General features: G+C 43.1%; 1 protein-coding gene across 8 annotated transcripts in view; it reads left to right on the top strand.

Annotated features, from left to right (window-relative positions):
* Nucleotides 1-71: 71 nt before the first annotated feature.
* The window catches only part of CHCHD6 (coiled-coil-helix-coiled-coil-helix domain containing 6), a 100,575-nt gene continuing 78,437 nt past the window's right edge, over nt 72-22,209 (top strand). For 7 of the 8 annotated variants that reach the window (XR_011905119.1, XM_072347316.1, XM_072347312.1 and 4 more), the window contains exons 1-4: nt 73-249; nt 1,159-1,288; nt 2,679-2,742; nt 3,182-3,326. Coding sequence is in view for 6 of the 8 variants with exons in the window: in XM_072347316.1 (XP_072203417.1) it covers nt 160-249; nt 1,159-1,288; nt 2,679-2,742; nt 3,182-3,326 (429 nt within the window). In the remaining 2 variants the exon portion in view is untranslated. Of the gene's footprint in view, nt 250-1,158; nt 1,289-2,678; nt 2,743-3,181; nt 3,327-22,209 lie in introns of all 8 variants that reach the window. The other variant, XR_011905120.1, reaches the window with a different exon arrangement.

The following is a 22,209-nucleotide window of genomic DNA, read 5'->3' as shown; positions in this document are numbered from 1 at the left end:
GGGGCCTTTTTTGGAGTTCAATCCACGCCATTGGCCGCCCCGGAGCCGCCCGCCAATGGGAGCCCGCTATGTTGGCAGGCGCCGGCAGAGGGGAGGCGGTGCTCGGTGCTGCTGGCACCGGGGGGGGGGAGAGGCATCCCCAGCGGCCGCCCCGCCGGCATGGGGGGCAGCGAGAGCAGCCAGGGCGGCAGGAAGGTTTCCTTCGGGCTGGACGAGCGGGACCAAGTCCGGGTGCTGCAGGGCATCAGGGTGAGGCGCTGCGGGGCGGCGGGCCCGGCCACGGCTTTACTCGGTGGGAACGCGGCAGCCCCGGGCCGGCCTGCGCCCACCTCAGCGCCCCGTGTGATGCGGTGTGTTGCGGGGCGACCTCCGCTCCTCGCTGCCGTGTGCCCGCAGGGGCTCTATTTCATATTGCTTTGGTCTGTGTTCCTTTGGATGCCATTTCTGGATGATAGGCGCTGTGTGTGCGCAGCGCGCCGTGCCCGTGGGCTGACCGCGAAGGCTGCTTTCTGTTGTTGGCTTTCGCCTCCGATGGAAGCAGCTCCGGGCTTCTTCCTTTCTATTGGCAGCCCTTCCTCACCGTGTTTCTATAGAACAGAATTATTTTGAGATGTCTGCTGCCTTTCAGGTTGAAATTGGGCAGGTGTGACCCTTAGTGTGTCTGTAGGCTGGAAGTTTTATTGCCCATGGATAGAGTATGTGTTTGTGTTTCTCAGCGTTGAGGTCACAACCTGGCTTTAAAGGACTGTGGCACTGAAAGATGTAACACAGCACTCCGTGTCCTTGTGTGCTATGGCCGTCTGCTCGGCAGATGGAAGGGACTTCTGTATGGCCTCTAATGCCATCCCTTGCAAGGAGAGCAGCAGAGCATCCTCACTGTGAAGGTGGTCAGGCTTCCTAGTGAGGTGATTAGTGCCCAACACCCCTCAGTGTTCAAGAGGCATTGGGGTGATGCCCAGTGATAAAGATAATGCTATAAGTTTTAGTCCTTGAGTGTTCACGCGGTTGGATCAGGTGTCTTTGATGGTCCCTTCCAAGAAACAGTTCTGTTTTTGCGGCAGCTTATAAACAAATTAGATGCCTTTATACTGAAATATATGTACATTAAATGGTTAGTTAACTAACTTGATGAATTGCTTTCTTATGTGTGTGTTTTAGCTCACTGAAGATGTAGTGAATCGAATGAAAGAATCCCAAAGTAAAAGGGGCAACCAGAGGTCACCCCACTCACCCAGTGGTACAGCTCCATCTTCAACAGCTGCAGAAGGGAAACCCAAATCTCCTACAGGTACTGCCAGTCTCTGCCAGGTCTACTGATTTGACACCTGTAGGGGAACTGTTAGGCCAGGTTTTGAACTGGTGGTGAGCACTTGGTAAAGGAGTGCAGCTGGCCCAGGGAGCACAGGCAGATTGTTTGCACCTGGTCTCCCTATGAGACCAGAAGGGGTGGAGACCCCCTAGGCTCATAATAAATGCCAGCCACTGAAGGGAAAGCATCTCTTGGACCTACACTGCTTCCTGTAAAAGAGTTATACACGTAACCAGAGAGCCCCTGCACCAGCTGGGTGAGTTCCAGTCTTCTTTCTGTGTATGACTGTTGGCCCACCTGCAAATACTTTACCTGGTGTTACCAGGAACACGTCAGAAGCAATTTTGCTGCTTTTTGAGCAGGCCAACATGCTGCTTAGCACTTCTGTTTGTGTTACATAGCATGAACGTATCCTGAGAAGAGCTGCTGAAATGCTGTGGTTCTGGTTCTGTTGTGGGGCCTTAAGGAAGACAACTTGTTTTTTGTAGATCCTTTTGTCTTTAGAATGCCATTGTTCTCAGATGCATTAAGGAACTTGTGTGACTTTGTGAGTGTAGAAGTTCAGATAAACACACAATAAGCAAGACAGTAATTGACTAATTTTTTTAATGTTACCTTATTGTTTCTTGAAACTTGTTTTACTGTCCCTTTCCCATGCAGATGGGAGTATATGGTGGTATATATATATGGACAGTTTCCTTTTGTCCTTTGGAAATAAGCTCATTCTTGGAGGGGAAGTACAGACTAAACACGGGTTATATGACGCTTCAAGTGAACAGTGAGAACACAATTTCTGAACTTGACTTTCTTTACAGTTCAGCAAATGGTTTGATTTCTATTGGTTCACAGATATACTTTGTTGATAAACTTTGTCAGTATGGATTTAAGGCATACAAACTAACATGAAGTTAATGAACCAGGCCTTTGCTGTTAGAAACTGGTTTGCTGTTAGCTTACATCTTTTCTGAAAGTGGTTTCAATTTTATGGATGAACTCCATCAAATAACTTAATCTCTGTAATTGCAAGGGAAGCAGGAAGAGTTAATGAAGCTAGAAGAAACAACTAGAAAGTGGGACTAAAACGATGCTTATGTTTCAGTATGAAACAGTGTCTGTGTGTAACACCCTTACCTAGACACTCGCATAGTGTGCTTGGTTTGGTGTGCCTTGTTGAAGGCAGTGCAGACAGTGTTGTCAGTGTCTCTTTCTTTCATGGAGTCTATTTCCATCAGATTTAAATTTTCTTGAGTCTTGTCTAGGATTGTTATTTATTCTCTTGATGGAATAACATGTATTAAGTGTTCTCATCAAATAATTCAGGCTGTGTTTTGTATTACAGTTCTCACGGGTTTCTGTCCTTTCTCTCTAGGAATCCAGCCACCAAGTAACTCTGATCAGAAGGCTACAGTTGCAGAGCAGGAACTGTATAGGAGGTGAGGTGAAGTCTGAGGAAAAGATAGTTTAACTCCTTTTATGCTGTGAGATAGGCTGACTCCTTTTACTGTGGTACATCCTTTTATCTTGTCCAGAGCAGTATCTATTTATATAGCTAACTACTTTCTATTATTGCAATTCTTAGGTGATAATTAAGTACTTAATAGAACGAAATAGAACTGAAATATAAGCTTGTACCGAGCTCAGTTTGCTGTTTTTACCTGACTTGTATGTTTGTAAAAACTGTGGGTCATGCTTGAAGTTTGATGGACTTTTGAATTTCTGCTGATAACGGAGGGACTGCGAGCAGGCTTTGTGCCAAATTGGTTCTGCTTTTGGGTTTCTGCCCTTGTCAAGGATTGTCTGTGCTAAGCTGTGACCCTGTTGCCAGAAGTCAGCTGATTGCCTTCTTTCTGTTTGTCTTTGGCACCCCTATAGGTATGAGCAGGAGCAGGCCCTGGTCCAAGAGGAATTGCTCCGTCTGGCCAAAAGAGAAAGGGAAGCAGCTGGTGAGATGCTGAGTACTGCCCTTCAGCGGGAGAGGAACAGTACTAATGAAGAGAGGAAGAGAGCAGCTCAGCTGGTAAGTAACAACAGCCTCCACCATATTCCGATGTGGGACAGACTGGAATCACTCTGCTTGAAGGAGTTCATTAAATGTCACTTGCGTGTTGAGTTTAGAAACTGCTTTAGTCTGAAATGCTTGTCATCTCATAACTCCTTGGCTTAACGGTATAGTTGGCAAGCTGCACCTGTTGCCTCTCAGGTAGCAGTTCTAAGGCCAGACTTGCAGGGAATGGCATAAGCAATGACTGTGCTGAGGGCAGCCTGACCTGTGGGGGAAGGAGGATGAATGGTCAGTGTGCTTTGTGTGTATGGGCTTGTTGTCTGGATCTTTTATCATCCTGGTAACATCTGATAACGTCTTATGTTGTGTTCTATTAAATACTGGTTATTATGCCAATGCTGTACTGCCTGTGCACAGTACAGAGTCTTACTAGAGCTGCTACTTCTTCCTGAGCTGCAGTGGGATGAGGTGTGACAGCAAGGTGAGGCTGTGCTTCCTGCCCTGAGGTCAAACTGCCTGCTGGTGTAAAGTGTGATGTTGAGAATCTTTGTTGAGAGAACTGGGCTAAGAGTAATTCTCTTTGCCTAGTGCTTACTGAGAAGACAGTTTAAGAAGAGGGGGCAGACTTGAGCAGTATTTGTTGTCTCTGTTCTGTCCTGCTGGTCTCTTGCTTGCACTTGATTGAACTGAAGAATCTTTGTGAGCGTGTTTTTTCTGTATGCTGAATAGCAACAGGCATGGCTTACCCAGGCATGTGGTTTTTGCTGTGAAGTATTTTTGAAGTTACAATCATAGAATGACTTGTTGGAGAGGACCTCAAGGATCATCAAGCTCAATAATAATACTGGGGGCTGAGTAAATAAAGTTGAAATGAAAATGACTGTGATGGTTTGGACAGAAGGCCCTTCTGGCAGTAGCCCACTTCTGAAAGTAACCCATGGCAGATGCTTCTGGAGTGCATGAGAATAGAGCAGCCACAAAGCAGTGCTTCCCACCTGTATCCTTGAACTTCTGCTGTTCTGAGATATAGAGACTTCTTTGATTAAAAGTTGTTTTATCACCTTGGTGGTTAACAGTCACATGCCTTCTGTGAATGTATTCATTTGTGGGTTTGGGCACATTAATGCCTTCTGACTCTGTGTTAACCTGTAGCATGTGCCAGTGTTGGTAGGGCTCTGAGGTTGCTCTCTCACGTATAACTGGAAACATTTGCTTTCCAGATTGTGCTCTAACCATGGGAAATCTGCCTGGTTTTTGAGCTTTAGGTCAGTGATGTCTGAGGCAGGTGATTCCTCTGGATAGGAGATCTGGGTCAGCAGACACAGTGTTAGCTCTCTCCCCACTAGAAGGAGCGTTATCTTTATGAATGCAATTAACAGTTTTGTAAAGAGAGGTGGGGGAAGCTAGTGGGCCTCTAACATACAAAAGCTGTTCTGTTATCTGAAGTAGCTTTTAATCCTGCAGTGTTGTGTGTCCAGATCCTGCAGACCTAATGCTATGCAAAAATCTGATTAGACTCTTCCTGAGTAACCTGTAAAATGTAAATATTGGCCATGCAGTGTGGTACAAGAATGAGAAAGTGTTAAATTTCATTGCTCTTTAACTATCTCCTGATCAATCATAAATTTAAGACTCTTAAAAATGGAACAGTCCAGCCTAACCTTCCAAAGATGAAGTCAAAACTATTGTCTGCTACCTTATTTTGCTCAGTCCTACTCATATCATATCTGACCTTTGTCTTCCAGTATTTTCTTCCTTTATTTGGAATAGAGCTTGAATAGTTTAGCTCACTCTTCTGCTTTCTAGCCCTGCAGTATTGAGTAATGGATGTGGACTGCTCTTTCACCTCATCTGTATCTGTCATCCCTCTCAGGTAGGAGAGAGTAGTGGTGGTAAGGTGTGCCTGGTGGTAGTCTGAGTACAGACAGAACTGGACATTCTCTGCTGTCTATAAAGGAAAGGGCTTTCAGTGTTCTTGTTTTTTCTTATGACCTCTGAGGGAAGGCTGAGGAAAATGGGACAACTTCCATGATGGAATAGGTTAGTAATTTGCTTCTAACAGTACTTAACTTTGTAAGAATTGAGCATCATGCAATGTATTGTTAGGAAGCTTTGTTTTATTATTTTTCCTTTGATGCTTGCAGTTAGATCCTCAGCTGTCCTGTGCCTTCCCTGTATCACTTTATCATGACTGGCCTTCTCTGATGGTTGTCTCTAGCAGTGCTGCTATATTCTCCTTTTAACTTTACCACTGGTGGGTTGTAAATCCAAATACGATAGCTGGATTTTGAAGTGATTTCATTTTGATTGTGCTGAACGTAGCTTGTCATTTAATCTGTTCTTTATGACTTCCGCCCCTCCTTTTATTATTGGCAGGATCTTTGAGGCACTTCAGTGAAATTATATCGTGCGAAGTCCTGCAGAGAGGATGGCTAATGTTTGGTAGGGAACTTGCTGTCAGTTTCTGGGCCCTTCATGGTTTATAGGGTGCAAATCAAAACTTGATTTTCCTTTTTCTGAACAGTTCACTGGTTACAAAAGAATGTGGATCCTGTCCTATGTTTTTCTCTTTTTAATAACTTTGAACAAAGTATTTAGCTTCTAGATAGCTTAGGGTTTGACTAAAGCTCTTTAAAGCTTAAGAAGTTAATGACTCTAAGTAGAAACACTGCAGCGCTGTCTTCACTCTGAGTGTGGCACTTGGTGACCCTCGTGGGACTGGCTCAGGCAGAAGCAGTTTGCTCAGCTGCTGCAGAACTTCCCTCACCAGTTGATAGCAGAGAATGTTTTGTTGGTGGCTCTCTGCAGGATCACAGTGCTGGCTGGACTCTAAAGTAGTAATTTAATGTCACAAATACTTACAAGACAACAAGGATGATATGTACGGTACTTCAGAGCAGGGCCTGCGGTGTCTAACTAATGCTTGTAATGTGCCTAAAGTCTCATGTGCAATCCACAGGAATCAGTCCATCCATCTTTTTTCTGAACTCCAGTCTGAGAAGCTTCTGAAGTTGTCACAGTCAAGTTATTTAATTCCTTGGCTGTGTTGTGAATAGTCTTGCATTTTCCTAAACCTCAAATAATTCCTTTTTCATTTCCAGTTAATCAAAACCTCATCTCTTAACTTCTTGCTTCCTCTGGCTTTTTTCTTTTTTCTTACCAACAAAAGAAACTGTGCAAGCAAAGCTGCTCTTTTTTCTTATTCCTGCTTTTGTAATCTCCTAAGGCTGTGCAATGTGTGCACCGTGAGCTGTCATCTCGGAGCTGGTGAGTCCCAGCCTGATGGCTTTTGCTGAAACCTTTGAAACAAATCAATGTGGAATGGGGCTGGAGAAAAGCAGAAGCTGGTGGGGGGAATCAACACGATTAAGCGAAGACATCTCATTACTCCTCTAGAAAGAGAGGATTATAACTTATAAAATAGGAGGATCTCATTTAGGGGCCATGCATGCCTGTGTTATCAGGACAGAGGGAGAGCAAATAGAATAAATGAAATTAACGCTTTGAAAAGAAGCATTATGCGGATTTCAGAATCGAACTAATATGATTTGTGCAAAGTCCTGAAGTTCTTATCTCCCCATTTAATTCCTCTTGGATAATGGCTTTGTTGGAGTTATTGACCAAGAGTCATCGTCTTCCTCACCACTTGGAAAGAATGAACTCAGAAATGGGGTGATGGTAGGACAAACTGTGCACCATAATTAGCTGTTTCAGGCAAGACTGAAGGGCATTACTTGCTGTGCAAGGACAGACTGGACACAGTTCCTAAATTGTTGGGAACTCCTTTCTCTGGCTGCTGATGAGGGATGGCTTACCACTCCCAGCCCTGCGCTCTAGCTGGCTGAATGGCCACCTCAGCTTTCTGGTGGCTCTTTGTGGTTTTTCTGGCCAGGAACATGTGTAGGATGAAGTCCTTGCAGGCAAAAGGGCTTGGTCCATCCCTGGGTGCTCCAGAGGCTGATTTTGATAGGTCTGAGGCAGCTGGATTCCTTTTGAATGATCCATTGCCCTAAAATAATCTGTTTGACTTTTAGAGCCTCTCTTCATCCGTCCCTGATTTGGGAGAGAAGGGTTGAAGACAGAGTGCTGAGTGGGAATGCCTTTGGTTGGGTCAGCAAGTTTTGATGTTGGTGTGAGTGTGGGATTCTGAGCTTCAGGGCTTTGCATGCAATGTATGCTGGGATTCTTTGTTTAGGGTATATAGGTGTGTACATGTTAATGCATACCAGCTGGGATTTCTTTTGCCTGTTGGAAGGAATGATCCTATTGGCCCATCGGTGGAAAGCTTTCTTTGATAACTGCTGAAGTTTTGAGCTCATCTTGCTTGTGTTCTTGCCTGTTGTTATTGACCAGTGTTAACGATTTCAGAGAGGGTGCTGAACATGACTTAATTTCATTTACTTTGTGTAAAGCTGGAGCTCAGTTTCATCCTGGCTGATTAACCTGTAAGTAGACATCTCTGCTTACACTGTCTTTTTTTTTTCATTGAACCAGCTAGGGAAGGTTGCCTGGGTTCTTCCAGGTGCTGTTCTGTTGGGTTAGAAGTTGCAGTGTGGGTTTTTTATTGCTTTCGCTAATTGGATGAAGCTGCCTTTTAAAGACATTGACACAAATGGAAAGATGAAGGTTTTCTGATGTAAACTTTAGTTACGAAAAGGCCACTGTTGATGTCTCTTAATATAAGTAAATTGAAACAGTAATAGAGTGTATGTATGTGTGATGCTCCTAGATGGAATCACACTCTCTGCAATAAACAGAGGTTGAACAGGGCTGAAGATGTTGCTCCTCTGGAAAGGATTCCTGCTGACAAAAGCCCATCCCGTTAGGCAGTAACTTCTGCTAGTTTGGAGCCTGTGACACACAGAAAACATCAGGAGTAAATATATGCCCCAATAGCTGAAATACTGTAGCAGCTCAGGGTGAATTCAGATCTTAACCTGTGGTGCCGTAATTTCTGGTTTATTTTCAAATAGCCTAAATTAAAAAACAAAACAAAACAAAAAACCAACAAAGTACGTTTAACAGCTCTTTGGGTCAGACTTAGCAGTACTTTGCATCTGTTAATTACCTTGCCTTTGCTGATGGCTGGTTCTGTCTCTGGTGAGCTGTCTGCCATTAGGTGTATGGTTGAGTACTGTGGGTGCTTCTAATTAGCAGGCAGTGACACACAGTAAGTGCCAAAGGTGTTTCCAAAGAGTCAGACAGCCCTTAGTTCTTCAAGCTCTTTTTTTTTTTTTTAATATTATCTTTTGACCTAAAAAAGTCTATTAAGCAGTAACATTAATAAGGTTGTGTTCCACTTCTCTGCATTTTTAATGCCTGATACGGAGACCTACTGCTGTGTGTGCAAGGAGCTGTTGTGCTTGGAAGCAGTCTGCAGCATTTCCCTGGCTGAGGACTCTGCAGGGTTTTGTAGCTCCATTTGTTGCTTCCTATGTTGCAGGCTATTGATAAGTGAATTAACTAGCTGGATTGCAAGTAGCTTCTGATCCTGTTCTTTCTATTCATCACTCTTGTTGTCTGAGTTATGAAATGCTTTTCCAGTCTTTCCTTTGATGTTGATCAGTGGACTCTTCAAAGTTAGTGGTCTCTTAATCTACAACCTCTGAACGGAACACCCCTTGTTTTCTTCCACTATTGGATTCCTCTTTGGCTTCTGCCTTCTGCAATGGAAGTGGGTGTATTTCTGTATGAAACCATCGAACACTTAATGAATCCCTATACTAAGTAATCTTGCAGTATTAGATGGCAAACTTCTGATCTCTGAAGCACCAGTGAGGTCTAAATTTAATTAAGACAGCTGTAGGGAATGTTTATTCCTATGAACTAACATGTAAAAAAACAGTTATTTCTCTATTTTCTCTTGAGGGAAGGCAGCAGTGTTATCTGACTTAGGGGTAAGATGTGGCATCTTTTCTCCTTGTTTTCTCTGCTACCGCTGCCATGATTTGTCAGACATTCCTATAGCATTTTTTTGAACAATTTCCAATTTCTGCAGCTAGTCTTTTATCTCCTGACTCTGAAGGTTAATTTGTGTTCGGAGAGTTTTTGCAGATTTCAGCAGCTGATGGTTGTTTGTGAGCTTCTCATTTCTGTAGTCTCTTGGGCTAAGAGACCTTATCACGAGGTTGGCCTCTTTAAATCCTACAGCTGTGAGAAATTGAAGTTGTGTGTGGTGCTGCTTAATTCCCCTCTCTTGGCTTCAATTCTTCTCTCCCCGGTTTCACCTCTTTTTGTCTAGTAAGTTCGTATATTCCTCAGAAACTTCCTCCAGATTCATTTACTGTAATTAAGGGTTACTGGAAAGTCATTCTGACTTTTAAGAAGCAAAAGATAGGATTAGCCTTCCTTTTCTTCCTGTCTGTGAGCAGATACTACACTCAGGAATGCATTAGGGTGTAGTAGTGGTAGTGGGCTTTGCTTTTCTATGAGCCAGTATTGTGCAGAAGTGTTATCATGGAATGAATTTGTTGTAGGTAGTAAAGGCTGAGAGTGTTACCACAATATAGTTCCTGTTAACTTGGTTAAACTTTATTTTTTGGGTTATGATTTTGCTTTTCTCTTCTGTGTTTTTGGGGTACTACAGACAAAGAGTGAATTGTGGCACGGGCTGCCCAGAGAAGCAGTGTTCCACCCCTGCAGACAGCCAAGGTCAGGCTGGATGGGCTCTGAGCACCTGATAGAGCTCTGGGTGTCCCTGTTCATTGCAGAGGGCTGGACCAGATGGCCTTTAGGGGTCTCTTGTGACTCAAATGGCTGTGTGACTCAAATGGTTGTATCTAGCTTATTATTTGGTTATGCTTTTCCAGTATTCCTTGTATTCTGCTACAGAGCGACAGTGTTTGAAACCTGAACTGATGATCCTTAGGAAAAAGGTTCAAAATTTTCTTGATGTTTCAGAATTAAAGTCTTACTTCAAAAGAGAGCGAGATAATGAGTTTGAAGGGCTAATATAATTGCTATGAAATAAGTCTGCAGTGAGTGGAAAACATACTGATGTTGCACTCAGATGTGAGGTAGGTGACCTGACACTGGATGTCATTTCTGTCATTCCTTGAACACCACGAGAACTTAATTTGATGCTTCTCCTTGCCTTGGAGCCTCAGTCTGTATGTCTTGAAGTGTCCCTGTCTGGCAGTGGAGAGGGTGGTAAGGAAGCTGCTCATACCTGAGTTGGGGAGAGCATCGTGCTCTAGGGATGCTGAGAGAGAGGGAAGCTGCAGAGGCTTTCTGGATCTTGGTAAGAAGGACTGACAGTTGTGTTAAAGCAGATGTTTTAATGAGACAGAAAGGAGGAATATAGATGGTGTATTGATAAGGTGTTCAGTCAGTCAGCTTCCTAGCAGTCTGGAGCACTATCTGTGTGTACCCATGCACAGCACAGCCCTTCAGGGTATCGCAGTGGGTTCCTGTGCTGCAGCTGCTGAGGTAACAGGTGGGTTTCTCAGGCTCTGGATAGAGCAGCTGTGTCCTGATCAGAGGTGCAGCTCCTCAAATGAAGTGTCTTCAGCAAGTCTTCAGTGCTAGCTGAGTTGCATCGTACTGGCTGAGCGTACATGGTATGATGGGAGAAATCAAAATAAGCACTGATGTTATTCCTTTCTCTTTCTTTAAAGATGAGAAGTAAAGCAATCTCACACAAAGAACAAATTTCATTGAGGCTTTTCCCAGTTCATTTATTCCCTCAGCTTCTGCTGGGCTTCCTAAAACCTGCGTCTGTTCACTGATGAAGTTTTTTTTTTTGTCCTTATTTGCTTCCCTCTCCCTCTGTCTCTTCCCCAAACTGCAGGGGTTGGCTCTGTGCTGCTCGCTGGTGGTGTTATCAGCTGTGTGTGCAGAGGGCAAGATTGCAAGCACCGCTGTTCTCTGCGATTCGAAGTATCAGACAATGTTTTACACGGCGTCCCATTCTCTAGCTGGCTGGTTGGACATGATGTTGGTACCTTATCTTCACGCTGACACACACTGGACATTAATAGAAATACATTGCCGAGGCACATGTGTGGAATTTCAAGCAGGCTGTCTAGCTGTGCTTTAGATAGTCTATTGTGTGCTTAACCTCTTGGAAGAGGTTTTGATGAGAAATGCATTATGTTAACTCTTGGGCAGCTGGGTGGACTCTCTTAGAGTTTCTTATTACAGTCAGCATAATATCTTCCTAATTGCATGCTGCTGATGGATTTTGGAGTTTCAGCAGTTTTAAGTCTATCTTTCCATGAGCAGCATTCCTGCTTCCTAATACAAATTCATAGAGAAGAAATAGCTATGCATGTTGCTCATGGGGAGGGGGATCAGAAGGGAGCGAGCTGCCAGCAGCTTCATTTAGCTTTGTCTAAAGTCTGTCCTGTATTATTTTTGGCACTCTGATTGACTCGCATCAAGTAAAAACATGACATGGATGCCGTTGCTGCTATTTGCCAGGAATTCCTTCTGCTTTTGGAACACCTCAGAATTTTTATTGTTTACTTTGTACTATATACGTATGCTTTCTGTACTTATTTGTTATGGCCATCTGCAATTACCTCTATTATTTATGAGTACTGAGTAAGGCATGATGGAGAGTAGCTTCTTAAAAGGAACTGTACTAAGGGAGAGGAAATGAGCTTATGACTTTCTCTTTGATTTTTTTAGACAATAAAAATAGAACACCTGCAAGGCTATGAGGGAGAGAAGGAACTGGAGAACTTAGCTGGCTTTTGTCTTCGTGTCTGCATGTCGCACTGGGGGCTTTTTATCCTCAAAGATATGATGATGGTGGGCAAACTTGAAGGTTGATGCTTTGTGAGTTGAGAGTAAAAGCTGATCAAACAGATGGATAGAGCAGGCCTGTATATAATTACTGTCCAAACGTAAAAAGCTCCACAGTTTAATACTTGCCCAAATAGTACATTAGACTAAGGATATGTTTGTTAAATAACCAGTGCTCATGCAATTAGGAATTAGCTTGCCATGTATGCTCACTGTATCTTCAGCCTGATGCTTTTGCCGTGGAAAGTGTTGTTCACTGTCTAGCAGGTAACTTGAAGCCCCTTTCTTTTTCTGTGCAGTTAGGTTCATATCTCTTCTCTCCTTTTCCATTCTCTCTGGCTTCTGAGCAGACTGGATTTGTTCCTCAGCGTTCATCTTGCTATGGCTGCAATTTGGCAATATCCAGCTGAAACAGTCTCCCCTCTGTAGTTCCTCAATGTCCAATGCACAAGTGATTCTTCACGAAGGATGTTCTTTTCCCTGCTGCAGACCCGAGCAATCAGTCATTTTATATTTTCCTTTAATGCTGTCTCATTCCAACAGCTAAATAAGGGAATGGAAGATTGGGATTGCTTTCTATTTTTCCCTCCTTAAGCAACAGAACCGTGTGTGTGTTGCAATTAAACACCAGTATTTCTTAGGACCTACTCCTTGACTTTTTTTATTTTTTTTTTCCAAAATAAAATATTTTATTTTTTAGGCACAAAACTTGACAAAAGCACAAGAGACTTAAACTGCAAAGCAAACTGAATCTTTAAAGATAATGAATGTCAGTCCAGCCTGTAGTTTTCTATCATTGAAAAAGTTGCCCTTCCCACCTCTGCAGCCATTTCCTGCTCAAGGCTCAGCCTTTAGAGTGTAACTTTTCAAAGCTTTGTGCTACTGCAGGTTAAAAACCTACTTGCCTGTGGTATCCTGTTAGAGGGTGACCTGTCAGGGGTGGTTCTCTGCATTCCAATAGGAACTTAACACTCTTCCTTTTACTGGTAACACAAGTGAGATGCATCAACACCTTTTGCTACTGAACAGCCAGCAGATAATCTGTGCAGCCACCAGGTAGGCTCTTAGGTCACCATGGCCTTGTTCCAGATGCTGAAGAAGGTATAATTGCAGTCTTAAAGCTGCTAACAGCCACCACTTGCGTTTTCTTTTCTTTAGAATAGCCTAGATGTACTTTGCCAAGTTCTGTGCATCTGGGGTAGAAATGAGTTTTCATTGTAATTAATCTGGAGTATCAGTTTGTGCTCGAATAAAGTGAAGCCATTAGCCCTGCTCAGGCTCTAATGTCATTCTGCTGTAGCAGGCTTACTTTGTAAGGTTACTAAGGAATGTGATAAGGCACCTGGAGGGAGAGGAGCTTTAATTGTCTTTGCTACCAATGTCATTTGTGTGGATGGGACTCGTGGTTGGTAAATACCTTGCTGCCTCAGGCCTTTCCCATGTTGACTGCTCCCTTAGGAAAGGAAGTAGTTCAAGTGGTGCCTTGGGTTGTCTTCAGATGGAGCTGGAGAAGTTAGATGGAAGATTTTCTCCAACACAGTCTGATTAACGTGAACTTTAAACCCATCGTAATTTCAGTATTTTGATGCCAAATGTCTTGGAGGTAGGTAATGGTAGATGACGGATTTGTCCAGTTGCACGTGTACATACAAGAACAGACCAAGTTCTGCCTTTAGGTTGTTTTAATGTTTAACAGTTATGTCTGTTTATAGCACATGAGATACGCCTCACTGGCATTCTTAAGCTGCAGTGAAAACTGACATCTTTGTTAAAAAACAAAGCCTTTCCATATCAAACTAGTCTGATGCTGCTGCTCATTGGCCAGCAGATGTTGCTCTTGAGCTTGGTTGGGCTTCAGTGTTGAGTTCAGCAAGTCATTTGCCTATTTTAAGAGCTGTAATGCAGACAGATTTGAACTTAAATTTCCTGCTTGATAATTCCAGTCATCTACTGGCAAGCCAATGTAATGGTACATCTTGTGTACTTGTGAGCATAGATTAAAAAAAGTGATATTAGGATGTCTTTTTTGATCTGTACATTATTACTGTGTGTTTTTAATTTCAGCATTGACTCTGAATTCTTAGGAAACCTCTCATTTTTAGTGAAGCAATTTTTTTTTTTTTTGAAGGAACGAGTTTGGCTTTTTGAGTGAGTCTCTAAAATGAGTCGGTGCAAATGGAGTCTAATAAGCAGCACTTTCTCATTAGTAACCCTTTGAACTTAAGATCTGGGGAAAAAAATCTGTTGCTTGTGTAGAATCTGGGAGATGAATTACGGATCTTCTTGGGGTCAGAACCACTGCTCAGCCTGGGCTGCTCCGTGTGTTGATCTTGTGGGCTGTTCTGCTGTTCCATTCTTTGGGATGTGATTCTAGGTGTAGCGCTCTTACTTTGGGACTGGCGATTTGCACAATACATTTTGGCTGCCTGAAAGGGCTGATACCTTCACTGAGCTCATATGGTTTTTCCTACTGTCAAGAGCAGTTTCAAAGAAGCCTCGAGAATTTCCAGAAGGTGGCAGTGAAAGGACACCCACGATGGCTCTGCCAGGAATTGGCCAGGAACTGCTGAGCTCTCAGATTGCTTGCATACCAATGATACATCTCAAAGTTTTTACTTGTTTTCATTCTGACTGTATCTTCTCCTGGAATTACTGTAATGTTTTTCAGAATGAGTTTACCCTGTGTGTTGCAGTCCGTTGGTTTCTGTGGAAATACATCGCTTAGAACTGTGAGGGCACTGCGTGCTGACATAGTTTATAAACTGATGATCTGTGTTGAGTGAACCTGCTTCTATCTCCTTGCCGTGCTCTCTGGGGCACGCTGTCTTGCTGAAATGCATGGGTGTAGCAGCTTGGGTGTTTGCTGTGTGCTAAGGCTGCAGAGAAAGGACAGGGTGGTTGTCGGGACTACATGTTTCTTTCAAATGATATGGGATGTTCTTAACCACCTCAGATTCCTCTTTGGTCTCTGGCACTCTTGTTTCAATTAGTACTTTTTAGAGGGGTAGATAGCTGCTGCTGACAGTAAGCTTGGTTTTGGAAGTGGTGGGAGGGGATAGCAGCAGATGCTGTCTTAATGAAATCTCATGCTTGGTGTCTAGGCTGCCTCCATTCCTCTGATCTTCTTCAAGAGTTGCTGCTTTGACCTGTATCTTCGCTCTCTAATCTTACGTAATCTACGAAGCTAAATATGCTTAAAACAAATAAAATTGTTTCTATTCAGTTATCTGCAGACTGAGAATGCCTGTACTGAAGAAAGAGTGGAGTTTCAGCAGAAGTTAGAGATGTAGAGAGGTGGAGTTGGTTTCTTCTCTCAGGTAACAGTGGCAAGACAAGAGTTAATGGCCTCAGGTTGCACCATGGCAGTTTCAGGTTGGATTTCAGAAAAAATTTGTCTCAGAAGGAGCAGAAGTGCGTTGGTACAGGCTGCTCAGTGAGGTGATAGAATCACTGTCCCTGGAGGTATTCGAGAACTGTGGAGATGTGGCACTGAGGGACATGGTTAGCAGAAGTGGTGGGGATGGGTTGGTGGTTGGATGGATGACCTTAAAGATCTTTTCCTAACCTTAATGATTCTGTGATTCTATACATGTGCTGTACTCCTGTAGAAGCGGTATCTTGGATCGGTCTTTACTGATATTGTTTTTGACTGACTTGAGTGGTTTGGAGTTTAAATCAAAGGTGATCTAGCTGGCCTCGAACAAAATGAATTGCTGCTGCGTTCAGAGCAGAATCTTCTCTTGAGAGAGAAGCTGGTGGTTGGCTTGGATCCCTGCAGATTTTTAGGGAGGAGATTTGTATCTTTTCATCTGTTTTCAAGAGGGAGAAACAAGAGTTATAAAAACCACTTAAAGGTTCAGTTAAGATTTATTCTGGCTGCATAACTGCCTCCCATAATAACTTTAATATGCATCATCCTGAAACTCCTAATTGGCCCTGGTGTTGGCAGGGCTTTCAGACCCCGCAGAATCTCCAATGTTCAGCAGCTTTTAGGAAGGAATGTAGCCAGAGGAGCAGAAAGGATGAAATGGCTCCCTTATAAATCCTAACTGACCTTGAGAGTCCTTGTTGTAGTGAGCAGGAGGATGCTGTAGAGAGCCATCTAGACAAGAGTGGTGGTGGAAGGCCATGTAGGAGTGCATTTGGTAAGGTGAGGATGACAGGCCCAGGAGACCTCATGGACTTGGTAAGAGAAAAGAGGGTTTTATAGGTCAGGAACCTACTCATCCTATTATTTGTGTTGACTGGAGTCTTGTCTTTATTGGCACTGATTAAAGGTGGTTTGTCTGGTGGCTGTTAGTGGGGGTTGAGCTATGGGAGACCTGTGGATTGCATTAATTTGACCCATAGGAGCTGGAGTCTTTGCTTAGGAAATGATCCCAACCAGTGGTTCCCTCAAGGCTGGTAGATCCCAGGATGGCACTCGCTGGATTGATTGGAGACTGAATGGCTGGGGAGGCTGAAATTCTCTTCAGCTCGTCCTCCATTCTGTCTGTCCCTGGGTCTGAGGTGGGAGCCCATCGGGGCTGTTATGATACTGTATTGTTGTTGTGAATGACAGTGAGCTGTCATTGTCTCCCTCCTGGGCTGTTAGTCAGGCACCTTTTGCAGACCCTAAATTCTCTTTAAAACAAATCATTTGGCTTAGTTTATTTTATTCCATTAAGTAATTTCACTGCTAATGCATAATTATCTACAGCAGTGACACTCGTCTATGCTTTAATTATCGCAAAGCTGCACAATTCCCCCTCCCCCCTGCCTGGAAGTTGTCGCTTGTGCAGGGTGGTTTTGCAGAGATAAGTGCGTAATAACGTGGCAGTGCTTTGGGCCTCACAGTACTCAGGCAGTTGCTGATTACTAAATGTAGGCAACAGAGAAAGGGAAGATTTTGGTCTCTGTCTCCTGTTAGTGGCTCTTACTGAAGTGGAGTGAGATATTGAGAAGGAGAAAGCTTATCATAACACAAGCTTGAAGATAAACATGTGAGCAAATGCTGATTGGAGGAGTTACGCTTGCGGGTCTTAAGAAAATTTGGAAGCATGAGTATTTGTTTTTCTTCTGAAGAAATTTAAGAAATGAGGTGACCGTGATCTTGGGCAGCAGCCCAGGAGCCCTGGCTTTGTTTGAGAGAAAATCTTCCTATTTCTCTTTCTCTTTTTTTCTTTTAGCCTTCAAGCTTCCAACTCTGTAAACACCCACTCTGAGCACAGAAGAGCCCAGTAGAAGTCTTTGATCCAGCCAGTCATTACGAGGAAATGCCACTGAGACACAAGTTGTTTACTCCTAAGTTGGGAGAGGATACATAGCTGAGTGAAATACCTGCTGTTTCTTAACACCACACTCTCTCATCTGATAAGGAGTGTTTTTTGTTAGTGGAGAAGATGTGGTCAGTCCTTTCCAAACCAAGGACAAATGGGCAGTGTCAGATTTGTGTCACTGGAAGGTAAAGGCCTGGGAACAAAATGGTTTTTTTTGAGACTTCTAAAAATCTTGCAATATCTGAATGAGGAAAAAGCTAGAGGGGGCTCCTGATTGTGCTTGCCCAGTTTCATATAGCTGAGAGAACTGGGTTATAGGCACCTTGTTTAACTTGCAGTGATGCCCTGAGGCTTGTGAATGAAGAGAACCTGGAGCATGTGTCATAAAGATAGCAAACTGTGAGAGGGACCTGACAGAAGTGAGGACAGCATAAAGAAGCAAGGTCTGTTTATTATCTTTTAGTGGGTGGAAATGAGGCCGTTTATTGGTGTTATCTGCTGGCAGAAATGTTTTGCCAGGTACCTTTGTCTGAAATGTTGACCGAGATGTGCAGTACGGAATTGTGTTCCAGTTTCCATGTGGACAGTTCTTAGGAGTGAAATTACATACAAAAACATTGAGATCTTTTCCTGTACTGTAATGATGAAAGCCAGTTTCTGTTTGCTGACTGGCAGGAATGAGGAAGGGAGGAATATACAGCTTGTGTTACAACAAGCTTCCTCAGTCGCCATGTATCCACTGCACTTGGCTGGCAGCAGTTGCACCTGTTAAAGCAAGATTTCTTTGGCCTAGAGGAATGCTGTATATTTTCTTTGGCCCAAAGACCTTGTCTTAAGTGTGTCACTTGAAGACTTCACAGTTTGTTGATCTCTAAATCTTTCTATCAATCATAGGCTTGTTTTCAGTGGTACTTACCATTGATGTTTTATATATGTGCTGGATAAAATAGGTTGGTGTGTGGTGGTCATTTTGGCTTTCTCCCTCTCAGGAAAGGCTATATTAAGGGCTATGCTTCCTACAGGAATTTATATACTCACCCAGTAGAAATTTAGTCTCTTGAAACTCTCTTTCCAGAAAGCTAACCATCATTGCCCAGCTTTGGGATGCTTCTTCTTTAATCCATGGATTACAGTGCTAATTACGTGTGCTTATGTCTAAAGATTTTAAAGGTGGCAGAACGAATCCCAGAACAGGTGCTTGGGCTTTTGGTTTTGCTTAGAGCATACTGGCAAACCTTTTCAGAAACACATGGAGGTAAATATCACTTTATGCATGTGGTGAAGGGGATGGCGTGGGCATCCTGTGAGAGCTCCTGGGGTAAGTGTAAATGATTCAAATCAGTTGTGTGTGTTTGTGGATAATGACAAAATAAACATACTCTGTGCAGCCTGAGGATGTGGAAGAAACGTGGGGCTAAAGGAGAGAATGGCACTGCCTGGATTTGTGTATGTAATCTTTTGCTTCTTGAGTTTGTTAGCAGGTGTGGAAAGAGAGGATCCCAGCCTGGCAAGTCAGCTGCCAGTGTGGCTGATGATTAATTGCCCTTTTTAAATTGCAATTATGTCAGTCATGGAACCCGTGAATATTAATTCCCGATTTGCTGCTTGAAAAATTGAACAATGATGAGATGGATCCATTTTACTGGTGTCTCAGAAGTGGGCTAAGTGTTACAGCCAGAAGTAATGAAAAGGAATGCTGCTGTGTCTGCTTGCGTTGTTTTTGTCTGTTTTGCCTCTTCTTTTTCTGTGTTTCTGTTCCTTTCTTCAGAATCCTTGCAGCAGGCTTTCCACCCTGATGTTCGTAGGTAGTGTTAGTTCCCTGGGTTTGGTGGATGGCTTTCCACTCTTGGGGGCTGCTTGAGGAGTTCCTCACAGACTGAAGAAGGAAACAGATTTTAAAACTATGTACTTGCTGATTGCTGCTCCATCTTTCTCGTCCTCTCAGATGCGTGTAACTTCTCGTTCTGTTATACTTAGATCTGAGGTAATTTTCTGGTGGTCTTTGTTGGGGGGGGATATTAGCAGGCAAGCATTGCTGCATTGTGAATGCTCTCCCTTCCATGATCTGCACAAGGATGTGAATGATGAAAATACTTTCTTCTGCAGTTGCAAAACAGAAAAACCCCAGAACCCTCTGTTCAGTTCTCGGTGTTTTTTCAGGGTTTTAAAACTACTGTGCCTTTCTTCTAAAGGTTTTCTAAGCTTCCAGTTACAAGTGACTTCAAATGCCCACGTATTACATTGTTTGCTTCTTAGGTTGGTATCTGCTGACTTATCAAATTGACTTTTGATTTGTAAGAAACAGATTTATCCAGTGGAAGTGGTACAACAATTCAGTCTTTGCTATTTGTTCTTCTCTTAGTTGTCCATTTTGTGTGGCAGGTAAAAGGTGACTGCTTCCTGACCAAGTCTCAGAATGGAGCCATTGATTATAGAGCTGAAGATGGGCATGTAAATGGCAGCTTGTGACTTGGTGTTGGCAGAAAATGAGACTGTATCCCAGTGAATGTTCTGAAATGAGTGTAGTTTTCCTTTACCTAAGCGGTACTCCTTCATTTTGACATCCTTGGTGTTCTGTGTACAAAAGGCCTTGCAGGAGAACCATGCATTCATATTTAGGAATGTCATTAATTTGTTACTTTTGATCAGTGTTTAGTGCTTAGCTTCATGAACCACTATCATTATAGTTCAGTTTAGCTATTCATCAGCACAGTTCCTTCCCTGCAGAATTAAAGGTGCTGCGTGGTAACCCCTATGGAAGCAAGGGTTTGGACTCAAAGGCTGCAGGTTCTGTGTTCAGTGTGCTGGGGAAAGCCTAGAAGACAAATGGCTGCAGCAGGAAATAGGTTAATTAAAAAAGAAAAAAGTCAGATTTTGCTTAGTGTTGCCCTTTCCTGGAGGAAAAGAACGGGGCAGACAGTTCAGCTGACATCAGTAAATGCTTCTTACCACCAGGTTCACTGCTTCCTTTTGACTTCCGTTCTCCCCACTTCTCAGCTCTCTAATTGCTTGTTTTCGCTGGACCCTTTCCTTTTGGAAAGCTCCTAGCAGTCTTGTATTGCTACTGATGCCCTTAGAGGTGGAAATGAAGCAATTCATTTTACAAAACAAGTATGTAGAATAGAAGGCTTTTTAGCTACCAAGTTAGCATCTCGTCACTGTTCTTGTGGGTGTCATTTTTGTCCTCCATATTCTTCCTGTGGGTAACCATATGTAGCCAGGAGTTGCAGGTTCACGTCAGAAAGTAAAGGTGTTTTGGAACAAACCACACTCACTATCACTGTTGCGTCAGTGCTTTTGATTGTTAGGGGCTGCTGATGGAAACTAAAACTTGAAATGGCTCTGCATTATTGTGTGAAGTAAAGAAATGACTGTAACTTGTAAGGTGACTTGAGGGGGCGAGTGGTATTGTGGAAGGCTTGGGAGGAGAAGGGAGGCTGTCTGCCTTTGTGTTAATGTGCTTTTTCAGAGTGTGGTTTTACTTTTTTTCCTTTTCCCCAACATGATATCAGTAAACCTTGTCTTTCCTTGTCCTTCTTACCTGTCAATGCCAGTGCTTGTAATTTCATGGTAAGCCCTGCTTCCTCTAGGGCTGTATTCTGTGAGGTGATGGCACGGAGATGTGGGGGTACAGCAGGGCCCTGCTGCTGCCTGCCCGCCGTTTCTGTCAACAGAAAGAGCTTTGCAGAGCAGAGTAATATTTTACAATTGAGTTTCTCTTTTGAAGACACTCTGATGCTAATGTTGATTTAATAAGGTTCTCTCATTCTCTCTCCTTGCTTAATTTGAAACGTCTAATTTTGTGCTTCACAGTTCTGAGCACAGAATTAGTGAGGGAAGAAGAGCTGGAGGCAGGGGGAGCAGAGTAGTGCCACACCAGGAGTTGCCAGGGGAGATTGATTCAATAGAGTGAGAAGGTGCAGAAGGTTGTATGACCACAGCTCAGGGCAACGTGTTGGCGGTACTAATGAGAAGGAAAGCTTGGGCCTTTAGAATGATGTAAGGTCTCTGTAGGTGTGTAACCAACATCACATGGAAAATGGAATGCAGGAGCATTGGTTCTTTGAGTGGGTTTTTCTTTTGTTTTTGTTTTTACATATGTTGTGTGTGTGTATATACACAACGTGACAGGAAAGATATTATTGTGAGATAAATATGCTTTTAAAGAGTTTTATTCTAGAGGTTGTTTTGCTAAGCGTGGCGTTCACTTTCAGGAATACTGGGAGGTTATGACAGATAGTGAATTTGATATTGCTGATTTATTCTGTCTATACCTGCAAGCTTTAGTTTTATGCTAGCAGAAGAAGTTATTGACATCCCTGGACATCTTGGGTTCCTATGTTATTCTAGAGATAAATGTAAACTCCTCAATACCACAATGCAAAAAGATTAACTGAAGTATTGTACAAACTCCAGTATTAAGACAAGCTTTTTCCTTTCGCTTCTTGCATTGTTAGGTTACCTTTCCTGTACCTCTTAGGGAACTACTCTTATGCTGCAGAATTGAATCCCGATTTGATTCTTGCTTGATTTGGATGACCAATCTTCTTACAAGTCGGTGGGCAGTGTAAATGAGTACAAGTTATGTTCAGCTTAGTTTTATGAAAAGCTGCCAGCATGTTTCATTGAAAACCTCATTAAATCACAATTAAATCTATAGGAAGAAGTAGACCATCACAGTGAACACTTGATTGATGAGGCTTATATTTTTCAGCCCTTGCAAGGGGAATAAGCTTCTTATTACTGGGGTTCATATGGCAAGCTGTGGCAAAGTCTCACCCTGGAATGACCAATAGTCTGTTCAGAGCACTGGAAGCTGCCCGTGGACTTCATTTGCTCTCTTCAAATACCTGAAAGATGATTGCAGTGAGAGTGGGGTTGGTCTGTTTTCA

Source organism: Excalfactoria chinensis, chromosome 12, assembly GCF_039878825.1.
Source record: "Excalfactoria chinensis isolate bCotChi1 chromosome 12, bCotChi1.hap2, whole genome shotgun sequence".
In the NCBI taxonomy this organism is placed as follows: domain Eukaryota; kingdom Metazoa; phylum Chordata; class Aves; order Galliformes; family Phasianidae; genus Excalfactoria; species Excalfactoria chinensis.
Note: the sequence above shows the minus strand (reverse complement) of the source record. Positions and strands in the feature narration are given on the sequence as shown.